Raw genomic sequence first — 23,450 nt, 5'->3', positions numbered from 1 at the left:
TACTCCTGTTCATTAGCTCCTTGATTGTGATTAGCTTTGAAGCTGGCAAAATTGTGTATATTGGTTTGGCTCTTGGAGAACAAAACAACGCCAAGAAAAATAGGAAATGGATCTTCTCGAATAAGATAGATATATTCATAAATTTTAAGATTACGGGACAATTTCGTGTCTACTATCTACTCTCTCTTTAGTAGATATTTGTAATATTTTACAGTATCACACCCTACACAATTTTCATACAACTTCATGAAAATATTTACATGAAATCTTATATGTCCACGCTAGGTGAAGAATGCCAGTCGTATTTAGTTTATAAAATCATCATCTCCTTGTAATTTGATGGAGCAAGATAGGCGTGTCTTGTCTCTTGTGAGAGTCTAGCCCTAAAAACACTAAAAAGTATATTACAATTATTGAAATGCTAATATTACATAATAGGCGTGCCCACTCTATAAGGAGTTGTGTTATGGTCTTTCCATTCGTGAAATGCCAATACATAATAGAATAGTACTATTAAGTATATTACAATTATTGAAATCCAAATTCATCTTCTCCAACATCCTAATATTGCCTCGGAATGAAAATGACACCTGAATAGTACTATAAAACAATTTTTTTGCAGCTACCGGTTTACCTGCTTTGCAAACCCCCCCAATAAGAGTGTTCCAAGTGACAACACTGGATTCAGTCCATTACTAACCATTTCACCCAAGAGATACATAGCCTTATTTATATTTTTAGTTTTGCACCATCCATTGATTAATGAATGCAGTCTTTGTGAATCATTAACTCACTCTGGTCTAAAACACTTGGAAATGTTGCAAGGCTATTTGGCTTCCTAATAATAATAATGAATTAGCTCTAGTTTCATTCACTAGGACAAATCCAAATGGCAAAAGGAAAGCAAGAAAATCAAAGCATTCTATGTATTTAAAAAATTATGACTTAAAATAACTTCTTGCATGTATTTGCAGATGTCATACACATTACATTGTATTATAAGTAATGTTCAAATTTGAAAGGGAAATTTAACCTTTAATCCATCTATAAGAAGCCCATGCTTGCTTCTAACATACGTTCTCCTATGTCTACTTAATATCAGCCTCATCCTTAACTCCATCAAGGGACATGGACACAAATTTTCTGCCTAAAACAGCAGCAATAGAAAATGCCAATTATCTTTTCCCAACACCCAGAACATAGGAACCCTTGCAAGTAGATTAAGCTATGATGCATATATACGCTTAAATCAAAAGCATATTAAATTTCACTAAGCACTAGATAGTTGCGGGCATGGTAACAAAGTATAAGCAACCTTGTGAACTGCCACATATTCAATTATCCATTGTTTGGCCTTCACTAAACCATAATGATCCAATATAGTTGCTTCTGTGCAGATCTTAAGTCCAGTTCAATCTCTTATTAACCTTTTGCCAGAGATCACCAAGAAGCTCTAGGCAAACCCAAGAATTATTATTCTTGGGTTGCTGAATTTTTTTATAGCCTCCTGGGTTAGAAATTTTAGAAAAATGAACTGATTGTTTGTACAAGGTTGTAAATTCAATTGGATAATGACAGTATAATCTCTTATTTTTTTTCATTTTACCAAACATTTATAGCAAGTAGTTCCCTCAAAAAGATTTATCATCACTATTTTTAATTATCCAGTAAAAAGTACCTCAAATCTTGGTGTGCATGTTTCCATATTTTATGTGGCATTCCTGCAATTAGCATCTTTCTTTTAAACGGCAGTCCGATCATCCTCATCATAATCACCAACTTCCTTTATTATAGCCCTAATCTAAAATATATTCTACAAAAAACAGGAACCTAGAACATTTCAATTGGATAAAAGCCTAAACATGGTAACATAACACAACAATGAAATGCTCCTATGCAGCAAAGTTGGTCAAGGTGATCTAAATCCTATTTGATCACTATTTACCTGCATATTACAACAACCTTCTAGTTGTGTCCTTGCTTCTTGGGCCTAATGAATCTCACATCTAGGCACTTGTATCTGGTAAACACTGAGATAGAACCTACATATATGAATATGAAACCCCAAACTACAAGAAATGTTTGCTAGAGCTAGGCTAAGGTATACTGCTCAGAGGGACTTTCCAGCTATCATACAGCTATCATAATGCTATTTCTAATTTAGGCATTTAGCTACTACGTTCTCCATTTCGTGGAAGCACGTTTTTAGAGAAGCAAATTCTGTTGCTGATGCCTCGCAAAGTCTGGTCTTTCCATGGAACATTCCAGAATATTTGATGTTTCTCCGCCTTTTCTGTCTTTGCATCTATAAGCTGATGATTCAGCAGTAGTTCATCTCTGTTAAAAAAAGTTAAGGCACGATGCATACCATACTAATTTTATTTATGAATAGAGAATTCACGATGTAATTGCACTTTAGGATCATCAAGACACAAACACAAAAAGCATTTGTATGGAAAGATCTAATTGCAATTCGCTTGATCAATTTTACTTTTCCTGTGAAATGCAAAGCTGACAGGACAATAGCCTGAGGGATGTGAGTATCTGCACAAAACTATTGCCAAAATAAGCTGTCTATTGTAATTCAACAGTTCAATCATTCTACATATAATGAGGAAATGCACTTTAAGCATATAATGATACTCATTGATCTCACATCTTGATGATTGAGTTGTCTCACACACAAATTGAAATAGTTCTAACTATTCGTTTTCCATAAAGTTAGGGTCATCAAAAACTAAGCATGCCATCCAAGAATTTGCACTGTATTTATGATCATCTAGGCTCAAACATACCTTCCAAACTTCACATCATGAAAAAAGAATTAATATTTTCAATTGAAGTTTTTGGGGTCGCCACTAATTCAACGTCATGAATCACGTACTGCATTAAGCAGCAGCATCAAGGATCATTAGACATTCCATCGGAATTTAAATTTCAAAATAAAAAATTCAATTCATCTTGCAGTTGAATTAAGGGTCACTGATCCGATACAAAATTCTCAACTAAAACTCACATTGTAAGATGGGCTACTACATCAAATATTGCATTTAGCGTCATCGACAATCATCATCAAATATCCTATCAGGATTTAAAATCTTGAAATAAAGAATTCAAATCATCTTACAATTGAATTCCATCAAGGGTATCCGATCCTGATTCAAAATTTTGAACGAAAATTCACATTATATTTCCGATCAGGTCACCTTGAGTCATTTTTAATTTCACAAAGAATTCAAAATTTTGTTCAAATTTGTGAACGAAAATTCACATTGTAATTCAGATTAGGATCACCTAAGGTCATTAAGGATCACCGAGCGTCATTGTTGATTTCACACACAAAATTGCGAACATAAAGTTCAACATTTTAGCTCCAATTAGGGTCATTGAAGGTCATCGAGGAACATTATTAAATTCAAATAAAATTCTAAATTGTGAACCAATTTCTATATAAAAAAATGGGTAAGAGAGAATGTTTGTAGCATTTCTATATCTATATAAATTTATTTATTCAAATAGTTACTAAAAAAATAATCTTTAATTAAATATTTTTTATGTTAAGAGTATAAATTATGCAATAATTTTAAAAATATATATAAAAAATAAAAATATAAGTATGAGGGATATTATAGTTATAAATAAAAATATATACGTACATATCTATAAGCTTGATTACTAACATGATATATGATATGGTTGACAATTAATTTTATTTTTTGATAGTATGATTAAGGTTTTGATCCCAAACTTATACATATGAAAAACAATTGTGGTAAGATGTCAGCTCCTTAAATTTATAAATATCTTTACTTTTAGGATGCGTTTAATAATACATCTTATGATACAAGAAACACAAATAATACAAAATAAATGTTCAAGTCACAAGACAATTTTTGTATTCTACTGTTTGGTAAACAATGAATAATGAAAATAAAATATTATAAAATTTAGGATAAATGGTGACTTTTGTTTCTAAAAGTGTAAAATGATGATAATTTAATACTTAAAAGAATGAAAATTCTTATTTGATTTATGCATGTTTGAATTGGCATCACCTTCGTGTGATCCATATCATGTTGAAACAATTTTTTATAGCTTCCATGTTAGTTTGGCTTACTTGATGTGAATTTGGTATTGGATGTGGTTGGAAAACACAAATCCAAACATGCTATTAGTCCTCGTATGTTTAAAAAATACGATAATTACATCCTGTATAATTTAATGTGAAATTAATTCAAAACTTTATAATTTATTGTCAAAATGGTTATAAAAAATTATAACTTAATGTTAAATTATTCTTTGAATATTATAACTTAATAATAAAATAGTCTAATAAAAATTAACAACAAGATATACACATAATATTATTTTGTATATAACTTTAGTTTAACTAGTGTTATAATATAAGAATAGATACTAAAAAATACAATTTTTTTTTAAAGATTTGAAAATTTTAAAATATATAAAAACGGGTTGTGTTTACTTGATTAGTTGATGAAAAAGGTTAATAATATTTTCTCTTATATTCTTTATGATTGGATAGAATTTATTAGAAAATATTAATTTTGGTAGGTTTTCTTCTTTCTCATTTAGTATAGTATTCAAAAGAGAGCACCAGAAACCATGTCTTGACATTTCTCTTAGTTGATATTGTACTTAAAAAAAAGATTAAAATGTAATTTTTATCATCCTATTTTTTCAAATCAGTTATTCTAGTCTTTCAATTTTTTAATTGAGACGTTTCATTCTTCATCTTTAAAAAGTTCTTAATTTTAATACAATTTTTTAATTGAGACATTTTATCTTTTACTTTTAAAAAATTCATAATTTTATTTCTTGTGATCAATTTGAGAAGTTGATCCATGTATTTTGTAAATGCTACCAACACATATCTATTTATTATTCACATGACAATTGTTTTGTTTAAATTATTTAATTACTACAAATTTAATTTATTAAAAAATTAAAAAAAATATAGGGTCAAGTCTAAAATTGATGAGATACTAAAATTACAATCTTTTTTAAAATAGAAAATGAAATATCTTAATTAAAAAATAGAAGAATTAAAATTATAATTCTTTTAAAAATAAAAGAAAAAATGTCTTAATTATTATAAAATAAGTACACTACTTATTTTATTTAAAAAAAATAAATGAATGAAAATTACATAAGTGGCCTAACTCCGACCAAAGAGGCAGTTAGACGGAACAGAAGATTCCAAAGGAGTCATTCACTTTTATTTTCTTTTCCATTACTTATTAAAATTTAATTAAATGATTAAAATAATTTGATTCAATATATACCAAACCGTGGAAAAACTCAAACAAGAAGCAATCCTAACAGCGAAGAGAAGGCCACGAAAAAAAGAAAACCCAGAAAAACTCTGAAGAAGAGTTCGTTGCTTTCTGCTTCACTGCGAAGATGAACGGAGGCCCATCTGGTTTCAGTGCGTCAATTCTCTTTCCCGAGCCAAATAATCATCTGGGGTGTTCATTTTTCACACCCCCTTTGTCTCTTTTGTGTCAAAGTTTTTCCCCTTTTGATTCGTTTTTATGATGTTCAAATGCTTTGTTATGTGTTCGCAGCAAATGCTCCCGTCACAAGGGCTTTCATCATCACTTCGGCGCTTTTCACAATCTTCTTTGGGATCCAAGGCCGTTTCAGCACTCTGGGGTTGTCGTATCAGGTACCCCTTTTTGTCTTTTCTTTTTAATTTTCCGTTCCTTTTTATTTTATGTAATAATTGGTGATCAGGCACAATGTGTTGTTTTAAGAACGTTGAACTGGGTTTTGTGTGTGATATTCATGTGTGTTTAGGACTTAAGGAGTGAATTGTCATTTGTTTTTGAGATTTTGATTTTGATCCTTAATTAGTTTGAATCCCTTTTTTTAGGTAATGATTTGGATTTATTTAAAATTGCCTGGCATGATATGTCAATTTGGTATGATAAGGCTTTATAGGATTGATCCATGTGGTAAAACCTACATTGATTTAAAATTGAGCTGCAGATTCATTTCGTTATTTCTCTTGCAATTGTAGTTAGGGATAATGCCATTAATGAACAAATCTGGTGGGAGAATAAATATTACTTATTCATTATTTGCCCTTCTGGAATATTTAAACACTAGAAACACTGGAACTGTGTTATTTATTGCGCAGATGTGAACTTATTGTGCATTAGCTATGTAGTCTTTTTTTTTTAATCCGCAAATGTTAGTTGTTAATTTGTTAGTTTTTGTTAGCGGGAGGATTCGAATCCATGGCCTATCCCTCCGTCCCTTCTCTCTTTACTGCCAAACCAACCTGATATCTCCATTAGCTATGTAGTCTAACCCATTCTTTTCTCTTTTTGGCAGGATATTTTTGGAAAGCTTCGCCTTTGGAAGTTGATCATTTCCATATTTTCCTTCTCGTCAACACCAGAGTTGATGTTTGGATTGTATCTTCTATATTACTTCAGGGTCTTTGAGAGACAGATAGGTTCCAATAAATACTCAGTAAGTAATTTGTATTTTGTAAGTTTGTATTCAGGAGTTTATGTGCCCTCTCTAGATATATTTTTGAAACCAAGTTCTGGCTATTTAAAAAATAAGGCATATGATTAGTTAGATTGATTTGCAACATTTCCCCCTGTTCAAAATAGCCGCCTATCCATCATCAACATGTGCCTTGTTGCATTGTCAGTGCTATTATGTTCATTTTTAAAATACCATATCTACGTCCATCATTGGTTCGCCACTGCACAACAACCTTACGAATGCATATGCACACAGTAGATGGGGAGAGATGTTTTTCTGTACCTTGTATGTGGTTTCAAATATTTGTGGTTGCCCTTTATGCAGGTCTTTATTGTGTTCTCCATATTAACTTCACTACTGCTTGAGGTCCTTGCTGTAGCACTTTTAAAAGGTATTGTTCTCAATATTGGTCTTCACATTACTTTCTTTTACTCTATTAACTTTGATTAATCTCCATATATTATTTTTCTTGCAATACATTTTGCTTAATTTTTTGGTTGTGGATGTCATGCCTGTTCATGTGCTGAATTTTCCTTCTTGACTGTTTTTTGTCTCATCTTTTGACCCTTTTTATAGCATTTGGTGACCTTTTTTTCTAATACCGATTTAGTGAGGAACACATATAGCAGGATATATGGTTCATTGTTTATGAGGGGTTCCCTTCATATGATATGCTAATGCCAATATAACTTCTTAATTTCTTAATTTGAACCTCTTTGGTGCCTTCCTTTCTCTGTACAAATAACAAAATGTCTCAGTGCTATTTAGGCAAGGCCAAGAAAACAGCTTGACAGTGCACATTTTGGAGTACATAAAGTGATTTCTGTTTGAGTTTGACCATAAAGAAGTTAGAGTTTTGCATTTGAAGTTTTATTTAAAAATTTAATTCTTGAAGTTATTATTATAATATTCAAAACAATTTAATTTCTATTGATTTAAAGGATCAAGGATTGTTGTTTGTGTCAATAGCTTGTATCATTAGGTGAATGAATTTCAGGACATTTGGCATTATGCTATCAATGTGTTCGATTAGTTATTTTCTTGAATCTAGTACTAATAGATGAATTTATTTCGGTAAATTATTTTACTACCAAAACTGTGCCTTAATCATGTGATTATTTTATTTCCAAATGCCTACCATCAACTTGTTAACATTTTCCGTCCTAATGAGTTAATAGGTTTGCAGCTTAATGTAGACACTGTTTTTCTTTCTGTAAACAATATCTTAAATGTGTTCTCTATGCTTCAGTTCTGTAAGTTCATCTTTTTTTTATTGTTTGTGAATGGTCCTATATCTTAACTAGTCCAATGTCATGAATTCATTTACATCAATACAAGAATGAGTTACATTAGGAGGGTAGTTTCTCTAGTCATTCCATTAAATCCAATTCTGGCCAAAAAGATGGCTTATGAATTTATGCCAGTTCAGATGACGAGAAGTTATGACAGAATGTCAAAACTCTATAAAAGCTAAGGTTTGGTTTTTATTGCCAAATTTTGAGTGTCAATTGGTGCTTTTATAATGGGGTACTTGTGTTTATGTTCATGAAGTTATTATTTTGTTTTCCTTTAACTTCTCACCAGGAAAAATAACGTAAGTAGCATGTTACTGAAAAAGGGTAGTTATATGAGCTTTGAGCGTATGGCTGCTAATTCCTGGAACACAATGTTGGATCAGGCTGAGAATTTAAAAGAGGGGTTAAGTAGACTCTTTCAAAATCTTTACCAAATCGTTCTTAATATCGATTAAAAACAATTCTTTAAATCAATCAAAGTTTCTTCAAAAGATCTTTAGAAAATAGAAACTTTTATGATGACCCTTTGAAATCTATTTCACTCCCAATATGATTACAAAACTAAGAGTTATAGAGAATAAGAGAATCACATAAGAGTTTATACTAGTTCAGTCCAATCCGAACCTACATCTAGTTTGTTCTAAGTCCTCTTAGAACATCCACTATATAGAGAACACTAATACAAACACTATGTACACACGATTCTCTAATAGAAAACAAATCTTTCTCTTGAACCCTACAAGAAAAGATCCAAAATTGAAACCCTACCAATTCTCCAACACCCCTAGTAACTCTAACCAAGAACAACACTCTTAAAAGACTAAAAGATAAGGATTGAATACACCTGAAATGTGTAAATCTTTGATCTTCAATATGTCTTCACAAGTTGATCAATTCATGATTGTAAAATGAGTGATTTTTTTATCAATGTCAATCTTCAGACTTATTGCAGTGCTATTCCTTTTTAGAACTCTCTTGAAAATGTTTTTCTCTTAAACTGAACAAATCAAGAGTCTCGTAAAAAGAAAACTGTTGGAGTATTTATAAATTTTGTCTGTTAAAACAAATCTAATCGATTATAAAAACAGGTACTCGATTAATTCGTCAAAATCCCTTTTGTTCTACAATTCCAGAAACAGGTTAATCGATTATCAGAAAGGGTAATTGATTAATTTGTTTCAATCTGAGAATTTCAGTTTTTTTTTGTGTTGACTGGATAATCGATTATCGATTCACACAGAGAGTTTCTCTTTGTTTCCAAGAGCTGGGTAATCGATTATCATATGGGGTAATTGATTATCCTAAGCTGTAGAACCTTCCTTCTTCTGAAACTGGCTTGGGCAGTTGATTACCAAATGAAGACCATCGATTAATTCGATGTTGCTAGCCAAATTTCAAGTAGAATTGAGTTCTTAAGAAACTTAAAGACAAAGAAATCTTCATCTACTTCTTAACTGATCAAACACTAAGCATGAAAAAGATTAAAAACTATATCACACACATGCCTAGTCTAAAACATTCAATACAAATGTCTCATCTATCAAAACATGTTAGGTCTTGCAAAATTATCAAACCAAAACTAAACTAGGGGCTTCAAGCTCTTCAAGCTTTGTTCTAACACACAAGGCTGATCAGTTTTTTAGCATTTGATTTTAACAACATCACATTTGTGTATACTACTTTGAGTGGCAATTGAAAGAATCTAAAGTGCATTTGTGTAGCTAGTGATTAAGGCTCTTCCTTAATGAATTGAATGTGTTGTGATACATTCCATAATTAGCACAATTTTTATTCTGTAATTAGTACAAATTTGATTTGTAAAGATTTTGTTCCATTGTATTTATTTCCTTAATTAGGTTGCTGACAGCTTATAAATAAGTCTTGTATTCACTCTTTGTAAATAGAGAATTACAATAATATTCAAATTATTATCTTTCAAGTTGGTATCAGAGCTCCCGATCTAGGGGGCTCTGCTTCTGCATTTTTCCAGGCAGCCTTCATTGCTGTAGTTGATACTGTTTTAGTGCCCAGTCACTGCATATACCATTGGTCGTCATCCGTTGCCGTCAGCCACCTTCCGCCGTCATCAGCCACCGTTCGCCGTTGTCCGCCGCTGCGAAACTGACCAGAGAACTCACCAGCATAAGTGCCTTCTCCAGATCAGCCCATCCCTGAAGTTTCACCGCCAACCGCCGCCGGATGCGCCACCACTCGCCGTTTTTGTCTCCGACACGTGTAAGCCACGTGCCACCGTACAGGCCATCTTTTTCGACAGCGCCGCCACATAATAGGTTGCCGGCCCACCCCGGTTCTGTTCCAGGGGTTATTTTTCCCTAAAACAGCCTCCTTTTGCGGCTGTTAAGAAACCCTGGCTCGAGAAGGTTACAGTTACCGTTTTGCGTTTTTTCTGTCTTGTTTCTGCGATTTTCCTCTTCCCATTATGTCTACAAACAAGACAATCCCTCTTCTCAATCCCAATGACCTTCAGGCATTGCAAGGCTCGTATCGACTTGATGGGCACAACTACCTCCCGTGGGCCCAGTTGGTTCGCACTACTCTCAAGGGACGAAAGAAGTTGAACCACATAGAAGGAGAACCTCCAGCCCAAATAGATCCTAACTATGAAGCTTGGGATGATGCAGACTCTCTTATCATGACCTGGTTATGGCATTCTATGACCCAAGAAATTAGTCGGAACTGTATGTTCTTCTCCACTACTAAGGAGATTTGGGAGAATCTTAGTCAAACGTATTCTATGAAGAAGGATACTACAGCATGTTATGGAATAGAGAATAAGGTTTTGTATACCAAACAGGGGAGTCTTTCAGTAACAGATTACTATGGGACGTTGAATGGTTTATGGATCGAGTTGGATCAATATCAGGATTTGAAAATGACGTTCACAGCTGATTCTGCCACATTGACAGTGCATTGAAAGGATGAGAATCTTTAAATTTCTTTTTGGACTGAACTTTGAGTTTGATCCGATTAGGATTCAGATTTTGGGCAAAGAAAATCTTCCTTCTCTCTCAGAGGTGTTCTACATTGTACGAGGAGAAGAACTCAGAGGTTAGTAATGTTGGAAGGGGGCAGTTCTATTGATGGTTCAACCTTAGCTACTGGCAAGGGTTCCACAAAAGGCTCATCCTCTTCATTTGGGAAAGCTCTCACAAAGGCTAACCGTGATGATTGCTGGTGCAGCTATTGTAGGAAGCCAGGTCATACTAAGGAGACATGTTTTAGACTTCATGGAAAGGAGAAGGTACTTGAGCGCGTCGGAGGATTTAAAGGTGCCACACAAAGGTGTGCTAATAAACAACGTCTGCTTCCAAAGGTGTAGAAGACACACCTATCCCATAGGCTGAAAAGGAGATCCCAACTCTTAGCAAAACAGAATTGGAACGTCTACGGGCCCTTATGGACTCTCTTAGTTAGACATCTAGCTCTTGTTCCCTAACCATGATAGGTAAGAATTCTAGCTCCCTATCCTTTAATGTTTCTGGTACTGCAAATATCTGGAATATAGACTCTGGTGCTATTGATCATATGACACCTCACTCTTATTTTTCATCCTACACCATTTTAATTGATAACCAACACATCACCGTCGCTAATGGTTCTCATACCCCCGTTACTGGTTGCGGTAACATTCAACTTCAATCTTCCCTTCATTTGAACAATGTGCTCCATGTTCCCAAACTATCTAATAACCTCTTGTCTATTCATAAAATCACTTAGGACTTAAACTGTGTTGTGACATTTTTCCACTCCCATTGTGTTTTTCAGGATCTTGTCACAGGGAGGACGATTGGAATTGCTAAAGAGCAAGGCGAGTTATACTACTTGCAGCATGAGGACAATAAAGAGTGTACCAGACAGAAGGTTCTCACTTCCACTCATCGAACAAGTTCAGAACCATGGTCATCCTCCCAAATATGGCTTCAGCACAGGCATCTGGGTCATCCTTTGTTCAGTGTCCTTAAGTCTTTATTTCCTTTTTTGTTTACAAAAATGTCAGTCGAGTCTTTTCATTGTGATGTTTGTGAGTTTGTTAAACACCATTGAACAACTTTTCTTCCCAGTACTAATAAAAGTTCTAAACCTTCTAATCTTGTTCATTCGGATGTGTGGGGACCTGCACCTATCAGTAATATTTCTGTTGCAATGTGGTTTGTTTCTTTTATTGATAACTGCACTTGGGTTACTTGGATATTTCTCATGAAAGACAACTCTAAAGTTTTCCAATTGTTTGTAAACTTTTACTGTATAATTTAAACACAATTTGGGAGCCCGATTAAAAGATTACGTTATGATAATAGGAGAGAGTATGTGAATCAAAACCTTTCCAATTTCCTCAAAGATAATGATGTTGTTCATGAGTTAACTTGTGTGGATCTCCCTCAACAAAATGGGGTTGCAGAAAGGAAAAATCGACATCTCCTTGAGGTTGGCAGAGCTTTACTCTTCCAAATGTCTATTCCTAAGTCTTACTGGGGGGAAGTTGTTCTAACCGCTACTTGATAAATAGATTACCCTCTCGTGTTTTAAATGGTGTTAGTCCTATTCGACTCATGATCACATACTATCCTTCTGTTCCCCTTATGACCAGTCTTCAGAGTCGTGTCTTTGGATGTCCTGTCTTTGTTCATGTTCATGGTCCTCATCGGGGAAAGTTAGATCCTCGAGCTAGCAAATGTGTCTTCATAGGTTATGCCTCAAACAAAAAGGGGTACAAATGCTATCACCCTCAAAGTTGTCATGTTTGTTTCCAAGGATGTCACTTTTCATGAAACAGAGTCTTTCTTCACTAGTCCTTCGCTTCAGGGGGAGAGTAGTCTAGAAGCTGAGATCCCTGAGTTGTCATGTTTTCTCTTGTTACAGGATTCCACTCCTATGGAGGATGACAAAGACCCTAAACCAGCATCATCACCAGTTCAACATAAGGAGGACAAACGCTTTGGAAACCAGTACCAGCGAAGGAAAAAATCCGACCTGGTCCAACAACAACTTCAATCATCAGAACCGGAGTTAAGAACTCATACTCTTGAGGACACCTTAGATGCCTCTTGTGAATCTAACCTAGATGATTTGCTCATTGCCTTAAGAAAAGGAAAAAGATCTTGTGCCAAATATCCTATATCCCAATTTGTGTCTACTAAAAATCTTTCTCTACAGCACTAGAGTTTTATTTCAGCTATTGATTCTATTAGAATCCCTACATCAGTACAAGAAGCCTTAAAGGATGAGAATTGGGTTCGAGCGGTGAATGAAGAAATGGGTGCATTGGAAAGGAATGAGATTTGGGAGATTGTAGAGAGACCGAAAGACCAAAAGACAATGGGTTGTAGGTGGATATATACAGTTAAATATCAGGTTGATGGCACATTGGACCGGTATAAGGTGAGGTTGGTTGCAAAGGGATACACCCAAACCTATGGGATCAATTATGAGGAGGCATTCGCTCTGTCTCCTCGGGCATGGTTTGATAGGTTCACTCAAGCTATGGTATCTTTGGGGTACAAGCTAAGCCAAGGTGACCATACTCTCTTTATAAAACACTCCCAAGATGATAAACTTACTTTGCTCTTGGTCTATGTCGATGATATAATTATTGCAGGCGATGATGAGCTTGAAAAACAGACCTTGAGGGAGAGGTTGGTTGCCCAATTTGAGATGAAGGATCTCAGGAAGCTAAAGTACTTCCTCGAGATAGAGGTTGCATACTCTAGGCAAGGTATCTTCATTTCTCAGAGAAAATATATACTTTATCTCCTCAAAGAAGTTGGCGAGTTGGGTTGTAAAACCACTGGAGCACCCATAGAACAAAATCACTGGATTGAAAATGATGAAGAAAATTCAAAGATAGAGAAGACACAGTACTAGAGATTTGTGGGAAAACTTATCTACTTATCCCACACTAGGCCTGATATAGCCTATGCAGTTACTATGGTTAGTCAGTTCATGCATGACCCAAGAGAGAGACATTTGCAGGCAGTAAATAGGATCATTCAGTACTTGAAGTCTTCTCTAGGAATGAGATTGTTGTTTAAAAAAGAGAAAAATTTATCCATGAAAGTATATACTGATGCTGACTATGCAGGATCAAATTGTTGATAGTAGATCCACCACAGGATACTACATGTTCTTGGGTGGAAGTTTTGTAACATGGAGGAGTAAGAAGCAAAATGCGGTTGCAAGATCAAGTGCAGAAGCAGAATTTAGAGCTATGGCTCAAGGAGTTTGTGAGTTGTTATGGATGAAGATCATACTTGATGACCTCAAAATAAAATATGAAGCTCCTATTGGACTGGTTTGTGTTAATAAGTCCGCCATCAGCATTGCACACAATCCAATTCAACATGATCCAACAAAGCACATAGAGATAGATCGACATTTCATTAAGGAGAAATTGGACAGTGGTCTTATAGCCACCGAATACATCCCTTCAAAGCTTTAGTTGGCAAATATGTTCACCAAGGGACTTCCCACGGAGCAGCTTCAAGACCTTACTTACAAGCTGGGAATGATAGATATATATTCACCAGCTTGAGGGGGAGTGTTGTGATATATTACATAATTAGCACAGATTTTTTTCTGTAATTAGTGCAGATTTGATTTGTACAAATTTTGTTCCATTGTATTTCTTTCCATAATTTGGTCGTTGGTAGCTTATAAATAAGTCTTGTGTTCACTCTTTGTAAATAGAGAGTTACAATAATATTCAAATTATTATCTTTTAAGTGTATGCTTCTATTGGGAAGAAAAAGGTAAGCGCTAGTGACTAGGGGTTTCAATGAGCCAAACAATTGCAAGAACTCAACAAGTTGGCTTTGCCTATCATAAGTGGAGACAGAATAAAGCATCCATAATAAAGGAACTTTTGTTGTCTACTACTTCCACTGCAGTGTCTGAGTAGATACTCTTTGGCATTCTCTCGAAGCATAGTAGTGAATTGAATTATTTTATTTCTCTAATTACACAAGAGCTTTCACTATAGCATCCTAGTAGATACTCTTTGAATTTTTTATCACCTTCTCATTTGCTAAATGAGGCAAACTGGCTCATCCATACTCTTCCTAAAGATGTGTTGGGAGCTTTCCAAAAAGAGTATGTAATTTGATTCCTAATTTCCTGTAATCAATACCATTTCATCGTCAATGTCAAATTAAAGAATAAGTATAATTCATGTGTAATTTTCACTAAGTCTTTAAGCCTGTTAAATTCTGTGGGGTAAAGGATGTTAGAAGGCATTTTCAAACTTTTTTTTTAATAAAAAGAGAATTTTCCTAAGATAGAAAAGAGAGGCAGAAAAGCAAGAGGGTAAAAATCCTTGAGAACTAAACCAAGAATAGAAGGAAAAAAGACTAAAAAACTAAGAGTGAGAAACATGCGACACAGCACCAATCATTTAAACATTTTCTTCCACAAAGAGTTGAAGTCCCAAATCAATTAAACATTTGAAATGAGGAATGCGTCGGGCATTAATGTGGTTCTAGCACAAATCCCCACTGACTGTTGTATTAATTGTCGTCATGATTGATTTATTGAGCTGCTGCAATAATTGTTTGCTAGCCATCCAACAGATGTCCTCTAATTTTTACTAAAATAGTATGGCAAATGCTAACTAGTGCCCCTTAGAGCACTAGTTAAGGAAGTAAAAGGAGAAAGTTTTGTATTGGGATGTGTAAAAATACGTTCCCCTATGATTTCAAAATGCATTCCTATATGATTTCCAATAAAACCTTTCCCCTTTTAATTCCTTAATTAGTTCCCTTAGGGTTAACAAGACCCAATAGTTACTGGTTCAAGAGCACTCTTGGCCTTACATGTAACCACTCAAAGTTTTGAGATAGTTGTTCCTACTGATCATTGTAACTTTTAAGTATGGAAGGAATAAGAGAGGATAGAAATGCCCAGAATAATAAAATTATATTGATATTTGGTGTGAAGGATGTATGACAAAATACAATGCATTAACCCATATGTATACTATTAAATATTAAGTTCCTAGTCCTAATTAAATAAGAAACAAATCATGCACTATAATGAAATATGGAAACAACTCCCAAGAGATCACCTAAAATGGATTTAGCTCCTCTAAATGATGAGGTGTGTAAGGTTAGATAGTGAGAAACTATCCACTGTTAACTTGAAAATAAAGCATTTTATAAACATAATCCATTTTAAATCAACGATAGACAAGCCCTCACTTTCTCACCTTTCACATCTACTTTAGAGGAGCCAAATTCATCTAAAAATTTAAGTACACTAAAATATTTTAGGATACAATATTGATGTCACAATGTATTTTCTAGATAATCTAACAGATCCTTGACATGGGAAAGCAGCCTGTTTGATCAACAGTCTGAATTTTTTTTCCTGCTTCAATTCTTTTGGAATTGATTCCCAGCTCATTATGCAGTGAGTTGATGCTTTATTCACTCTTCAAGCCCAAAGGACGTTCACATGATGGGGTGTTTCAGAAATGAAACAATTCTAAGGCATGTTCCTAACCTAACCACATTGTTATTTATCATAGGAACTGGCTGGCTCTAATATCAGAAGTATCATGACAATTGACAATCTTGTAAATGCCAAATCATCTTTATTTGAGAAAAGTCATCCTTTGGAAGGCCTGCAAGTTTTCTTCTATAGGGATACCTCAGCCGTCCAAGCATAAAATCTTGACTCCTCAGACTCTACTTTCAGTCTTCATACTGTGAACTGGTTGGTTTTGTATTGAAATCAACACACAACCCCTGATTATGATATCTTCCGTCAAGAAATTTGAAAACTAGGAAAGCGTATTACTTGTTTATTGTAGATGATTTGCTTTTTGGCAATAGCATACTTTTAAGTAGCGGTGTAAATGAGTCAAGCCAAGCTGAGCACTTAAAGCCCAAACTTGGCTTGCCCAAATTTGGCTTAAGATTGACTTTTTTATTTAAAGGAGTCAAATTTGAAACTCAGGTGTTAATAATGTGAAGCTTGAGCCCGACTTATTTAACTCATTTATAATGTAATTATTTTTTTCCCTTATGAAATCTTGAAGTATTGTTTAAGTTTATTAATGTAGTATTTAATAAACATTTTCATGCTAGAATATGAAATAAAAATTTAAATAAAGAGTTAAAGAATCTTTAAACATGGAAGTTAGGAAATGATATTGTTTTAGATAAAATTACAATTTACTAAGTAGACACCTGTTTTTCTTATCTAAAATTAATCCTACCTATAGTCCTTTAAATAAGAAACAAATGAGAGCATTTTTTGGTCCTAACTATAAGAAACTATAAAATGAGAGAAAATATAGAGGGATAATGAGTGAAAACTGTTTCTCCAAGTGACCCTGGGGAGATGGTTTATATAGATTGGAGGTATTAATTACATATAATTACAGGAGATGTAGTTCCCCGTAAATGGGATATGTTTCTCCTAAATGAAATCCTAACATCAATTTATAATAATGAGATATATTTCCTGATTTTCAACACTCCCCGTCAAGTTGAAGCTTACTAAGCTTTCAGCTTATTACAAGAAAATTTATTCCCAACAAAAAAGATAAAAAAAATTGAGCTCCACTAAAAAGGACAACAGTTTGAATGACAACTCAAGGATGTTGGTGAAGTCAGGGAATATTGCTAGAAAGAGAGAACTGGAATGTCCATCAGCCAAAGCAAGTTCCGACTTTCTTAAAACCAACATTTGGAAGCTTCAAACAATATTTTGAAGACAACTCAGAGATCTTGGTGAAGTTGGGGAATATCACTAGAAAGAGAGAGGTAGAATATCCATCAGCCTAAGAAAATTCTATGCAAGATCCAACTTTCTTAAAACCATGATTTGGAAGCTTCAAACCAACATTAGAGGATGCCTGAAATTATTTAAACTTAAAGGAGAGGAAATCGTTGCAGAAACGCACAAGCAGTGAAGCACAGCAGAAGTCACCGAGAAACATGTTGGAAACGGACAGCAACAAAATAGGTGACCAGAAAGTTCTTCGCTGTAAAATGAGTGGCAAACTGAAAGCGGCAGCCAGAAAACACGCTGAAGAGACGAAAATAGGATAGGCCACCGAAATTCGCTGCAAGATGAGCGGCAAACAAAAAGCAATAGCATGTGGGAGCCATTCTCAAGAGATAAAGAGGGCAAACAGTACCACAAAATGGAACCAATAAAGTACTGAAAATAATATCCGACAAACGAAACAGTCCCAGAATGGCCCGGAACTGACTGGGCTTTGTGCGCAGTGTAGGGAGCCTATTACCAGAAATGAAGGCCAGAAATGTGAGCGGACGTGCCGTCAAGCGTCGGAACAGTGGGATGCTCAAATGGTGTTTGGCATGCAAACGAAGGGTGCATGAGAGCAGCATGTAGATCGATGGACGGCAATGCTGCTTGTGGAGTCACCGGCCGGAAAGGTTGCTGGAGAATTCCCCAGAGTTGCGCCGGTGACTAGAAAAGAAGTCGGAAAAGGGGGAAATTGCTGGAAAGAGGGGCATCAGGCAAAAAAGTGAAAGAAATTTGCCAGAAAAAGGTACAGCGAGTATAAAGGTCTGATAAGTGGTGGGGGACGACTTTTGTTATTCCCTTAACCTAGCTTTGATACCATGTAAAATGAGAGAAAATATAGAGGGATAATGAGTGAAAACCGTTTGTCCAAGAGACCCTACGAAGATGGTTTATATACAAGGGAGATATTAATTACATATAATCACAGGAGATGTAGTTTCACATAAATGGGATATGTTTCTCCTAAATGAAATCCTAACATGTCAATTTATAAGAATGAGATATATTTCCTGATTTTCAACAGAAACCTAAGCCGCTTTCATATGTAATTGCTAATATTCTTTTATACCATTAATTTATTGTGAGGTCTATTAATGAGACATCTGCTCATTTTCCATAAAAGTGGATGTACTCATTGATTGAAGAAATTATCCTTTGAATTACGAGTAGTGTCATTAAATATAACCACAATTTAAACCATTTAATTGTATGGGTTTTCTGAAATAAAAATTAAATTTATGACATTATTAATTAAATTTATTAATTTAACTACTTTTATTGATCTTTGATGTATTAAGTACTCGTTTCTTATATAAAAGACCGGGATCATTATACAAACACATACACTCACACAAGCTATTCATGGGCTTTTAGTGGCAAACTTATAAAGTTTGAGCTTGACTCATTTATATAATTTAGTCTATAGTCAAGCTTGAACAAGTTTTGTAAAATAAACAAGTTTGATTAAGTATTCAACAAGTTGAGCTCGAATAGTTCACGAATAGTTTTTCACATTTTGTACTCCTATTTGTAGGAATGTTGAATGATATTGAATGTCCTGCCTTCTTTTTTTAGTGGCAAAAGAAACATACATATTAATTAAGAATTTGATAGATTTATGTCCACTATTTGCAGATCCTACAGCAAACCTTGTCACTCCTGGACCATATGGCCTTATATTTGCTTCATTTCTACCCTTTTTCTTTGACATTCCGGTTTCAACACGGTTTCGTGTGTTTAGCTTCCTCTTCTCAGACAAGTCATTCATATATCTAGCTGGTCTTCAGGTATTGTTGAACTGAATTATGGGTGCTTATATCACATGCATTTCTAGAATCATTTGGTGTCTGAAAACTAATTTAAATTATTGTAGCTTCTTTTGTCATCATGGAAAAGGTCTATCTTACCAGGAATGTGTGGCATCCTTGCTGGTTCCTTGTACCGTTTGAATGTCTTTTACATCCGCAAAGCAAAGGTAAATTTAAGTCTGAAATTCGAGTTTTTTTATTTTAGATTTTAGCAATTATGTATCAGTGCATTCAGATGGCCAATAATGTTTACCTTTTTATCATGGATGCAAGCTTTTTAATATGTGTATATAAATATATTGTGTCAGGTTTAATTGATATCGTTAATCAAAATCAATCTTATAATAACATTTTATAGGATGAGTATTTCATTAGTTATACTGTTGGATTGGAAAGTTCTGTCTTTCACATCGTGTTTTGAAAATTTTCATATTAATTGAAGATTGCTTTGTATTCCGTTCATCCATTGATATTTGATGTGTCTTAAGATTAACAAACGTCATAGTTTTCAAGAAAAAGTCTGTACCAACTTTTTGATCCCTACAAATTTAAATTTAAAAAATGTGGTGAGCCTGACGCCCTGACCAACATATCAATTTCTTATAATTAATTAGATTGATTTAAGTGGCCTTCTATATGGAGTTATATCTATATGTTCATACCATGGTAGTAAGTATTGCTCGAGTTGCGATATGATACATGCGATTCGGAGGACCAGCAATGCAAATCGGACTGCGTATCCTTGTAGCTGAACCGTTGCCTGAATTGTGCAAATCACATGAGAATTGCTATTTGTTTGAATTGCATGATTCTGGAACAAGTTGGGTTGCGGAGTCCTCTATGAAGGCAATCGCAGCTGCCTTATATGCCATAGATTTGTGTCGCATCACGAGTGTTGCGTTGTTGGTCAGGCACAGCACAACTACAAAAATTTCTGATGTGTTGCAGAAGAAGATGGCATTTAGGGTTTAGCATTCAGGAAGAAAGGAAAGGTAAGGAAAGAAAACCAGGTCAGGTGTGGGCATTGGATATGGGCCTTGCTGGTTGCCTTCAAAAATTTACATGGCTTGTTTTTAAAACTCTTCTGTAGATGCCTAGATAGTTAAGTTGTGGTCACATGAGTTGTTAAAACTCCTATTGCAGTCCTTCTCTGTTTATTTATTTTTATTTTGTTTAGTCTGAATAGTTAATTGGGCTGGCAATTATAAACTAAAAAAGCCCAACAGGTAGAGTGTTATATATATATTATTGATCATGAATCTTATGATTCACAATACGTGATTCAATTCAGCATTTATGTGTGTGTGTGTGTGTATATGTATATATATTATTGATTTTTATCCTGATTCAATTACCTTGATTCATACACAACATACTAGTGGCTTTTTATGTTTATAAAATTTGGCATACAATATTGATATTATAAATACAATTTGTGCTTAAATTAAGCACTTTGTATATTGGGTTACACACACGCGCGCGTATGTTCATACATACAATCCCATTGTTGTAGTTGTTTAAAAATTTCAAAATTTGGTGCAAAAAGGTCAACATATTAATTACTCATGATTTAATAGTTAGATTGATTTAAATCACTTTCCTGTTATGCATGCTTTGAAGTTTGAACTTTGTTTCTTAGAGGTAAAACCAAATTTAAAATATTTCTGGTATTATACTATTAGTGTAGACACTTAGTGCCTGTTTGTATTGCTATCTAAACAGAGTTTGTGATAGCAATATTTTCAAAGTGTGTTTTATTCACAGTTATCAATAGTGTGCTTTTGGAGCAGCACATGGCAGAGTGGCCATCGGCTGCCACAGAATTTCAATGGTGATGTGTTTTTCATTTGTAGGGTTGTGGCCACTTTCACTACCCAAAATGTGTCATTTCGCAGTGCTATAGTGAAAGCCACCCATCTCCAGTGGTTTTCTGGTGACAACCAAGTCCCAACCTTCATTCTGTGGCCTTGCTTTGTTTTGTTTTCTCTCCCTGTGACAGCTTTCTGTTTTGTTCTCTCTACTTGTCACTTTTGTTCTGTCTTCCGGTTACATTTCTTCTGTTGATATGGGGTTTCTGGCCAACCCCATGACAGTGCTCGGTTCTGTCCCCATGGCAGTGCTTTGTTCTCTGTTCTCGTTTTGATTATTAATTATGAACATCTTTAATTTTGTTTTTTTAGCATTTATGTAGGTGGTGTAAATGATTTAATTTGCATCTCAATTTTAGAATAGCAGTCATTCTACAACCCACTATCCAACCATTACATTTTTAGGGATGGCTGCACCACTATCCAGGATTGATAACTATGATTTTAATAAGGGAATCTGTTTATCTTGGAATGTGCATTTTTGCTTTGAGAAGTGCGAAGTTCATTCACCAAGTAAATCAAACAGAGATTAAGTTCCTTCCTTATAAATGGCATTAGTTTACTGTCTTTATTAAGAAACATGCACAGTTTTAAGGATAGAACAGCGGAACTTTTCATTTTTGCAATGCATTACATGGGCTGGGCATTGTATAGGACTTACAGATTAGATGCTGCCTGCCCTTTTATCTGGAAACCAAATGCTAGCTGGTGATCTTGTTCTTGTTTGAGGTTGATGGTGATAAAAATTTAAGATTTTATCTAACTATCAATATGACTCCGCAATGTGCTTCCTGTATTTAGTGCATTTAGATATCTATCTAGTCTCTACTCTCATATTTATCTTGTTACAGTCCATTATATTGCTTTCATTCATCTATTTTTAATGTTTAGACTATCTAGTTTTTCCATTTTTGGCACAAATTCTCATTTCCCCCATAATTTGAATGTATTAATTTCAAACACTATGCAGTATATATTGTTATACATTAAGTGATTACTGGGAAGTTATTTGTTTTGGTCATGTGATCCTACACTGCAGTTCCCAGAGATGATCTCATCATTCTTTTCACGAATTTTGTTGCCATCTATGGGGAGTCCACGTGCACCATCATCAGCAAGGAATGTTGTCGGGAATTTACCTTCCTATCCAGCTCGCCAAATGGAGGCAAGTTTTACTTTGTGCCTGTATTTCTTTTATGGTTTGATTTGCATATCTTAGGCAGCTATGCATTTATGATTTTGATGACCCTATCAGCTTTCTATGCAGCCGTGATATTTGAAGCTGGGTGTGTATGTAGTAATCTCACAAAAGAAGCGAATTCCCTTTTGAACAAAAACATTAATATTCACATGCATATTAGCTTGCGTAGCAATAAAATAAAATAGAATATGCATATTAGCTTGCAGCTTCTGTCAAATCATTTGCCACTGTTTTTGGAAATATAATTGAATCAAAGCAAGTCGGCTTTAAATATTTAGCTAAAAAGTTTGTCATGCAATTTAATGTAGTGTTTATTACATTCAGTATGTCAACATTCCTAGAAGCAATATGCAGAGGATTATGTACTTTTGACAATTAATATAATCTGTTGACTGCAGAGAAACTACCCTGCTCCAATGCAAGCTGCTGTAGAACCAACAGAGGATTCGATCACTACTCTAGTCTCTATGGGCTTTGACAGGAATTCTGCCAGACAAGCCCTGGTGCAGGCCAGAAACGATGTCAATGTGGCCACCAACATCCTACTGGAGGCACAGTCTCACTAATTCGATAAATGTTGCGCGTAAGCGAGAGCCAGATTGTTCTGAATTGATAGATGGAATCCTGATCACGAGGGATTGGAAATTCACTAATCATGATGTGAGGATGTTTTTGAACTTCAGGCATTCGTATATGATATCATCCTCAAGGACTACTCCTTTCTCAGGATCATTTTTCCCACCTTAACTTGAATCTTTAGAATATCCATTCCAGTACTGCCATTGATAGACAGATGAGTTAGGATCCTGTACAAATTACTTGCAACATATGGAAATGATGCACATTTTTATGAAATGTGAAAATCAGATATTTGTTGTTGCAGGTTCTAAAATGAGCCCAGCTCCATGCTGGTCTTGAAATTTCTTGTTAACGCCCCACCCCACCTACACACCCACACACTAAATTA

General features: G+C 34.7%; 1 protein-coding gene across 1 annotated transcript; it reads left to right on the top strand.

Annotated features, from left to right (window-relative positions):
* The first annotated feature begins 5,284 nt into the window (after positions 1-5,284).
* On the top strand, positions 5,285-23,403 carry LOC114400040 (rhomboid-like protein 20). The gene is made up of 8 exons (XM_028362289.1): positions 5,285-5,446; positions 5,586-5,686; positions 6,358-6,498; positions 6,844-6,910; positions 19,242-19,393; positions 19,480-19,581; positions 22,322-22,447; positions 22,882-23,403. Exons 1-8 carry the CDS (start codon positions 5,422-5,424, stop codon positions 23,047-23,049), a joined length of 882 nt encoding a protein of 293 aa, XP_028218090.1. The 5' UTR covers positions 5,285-5,421; the 3' UTR covers positions 23,050-23,403.
* The last annotated feature ends 47 nt before the right edge of the window (positions 23,404-23,450 follow it).

Source organism: Glycine soja, chromosome 19, assembly GCF_004193775.1.
Source record: "Glycine soja cultivar W05 chromosome 19, ASM419377v2, whole genome shotgun sequence".
Taxonomy (NCBI): Eukaryota; Viridiplantae; Streptophyta; class Magnoliopsida; order Fabales; family Fabaceae; genus Glycine; species Glycine soja.
This window is presented reverse-complemented; position numbering and strand designations above follow the sequence as displayed.

Coding starts and splice junctions, on each gene's coding strand:
- LOC114400040 (XM_028362289.1), top strand. CDS start 5,422: ATGAACGGAGGCCCATCTGGTTTCA. Junction 5,447..5,585: donor CGGAGGCCCATCTGGTTTCA/GTGCGTCAATTC, acceptor ATGTGTTCGCAG/CAAATGCTCCCGTCACAAGG. Junction 19,394..19,479: donor TATATCTAGCTGGTCTTCAG/GTATTGTTGAAC, acceptor AAATTATTGTAG/CTTCTTTTGTCATCATGGAA.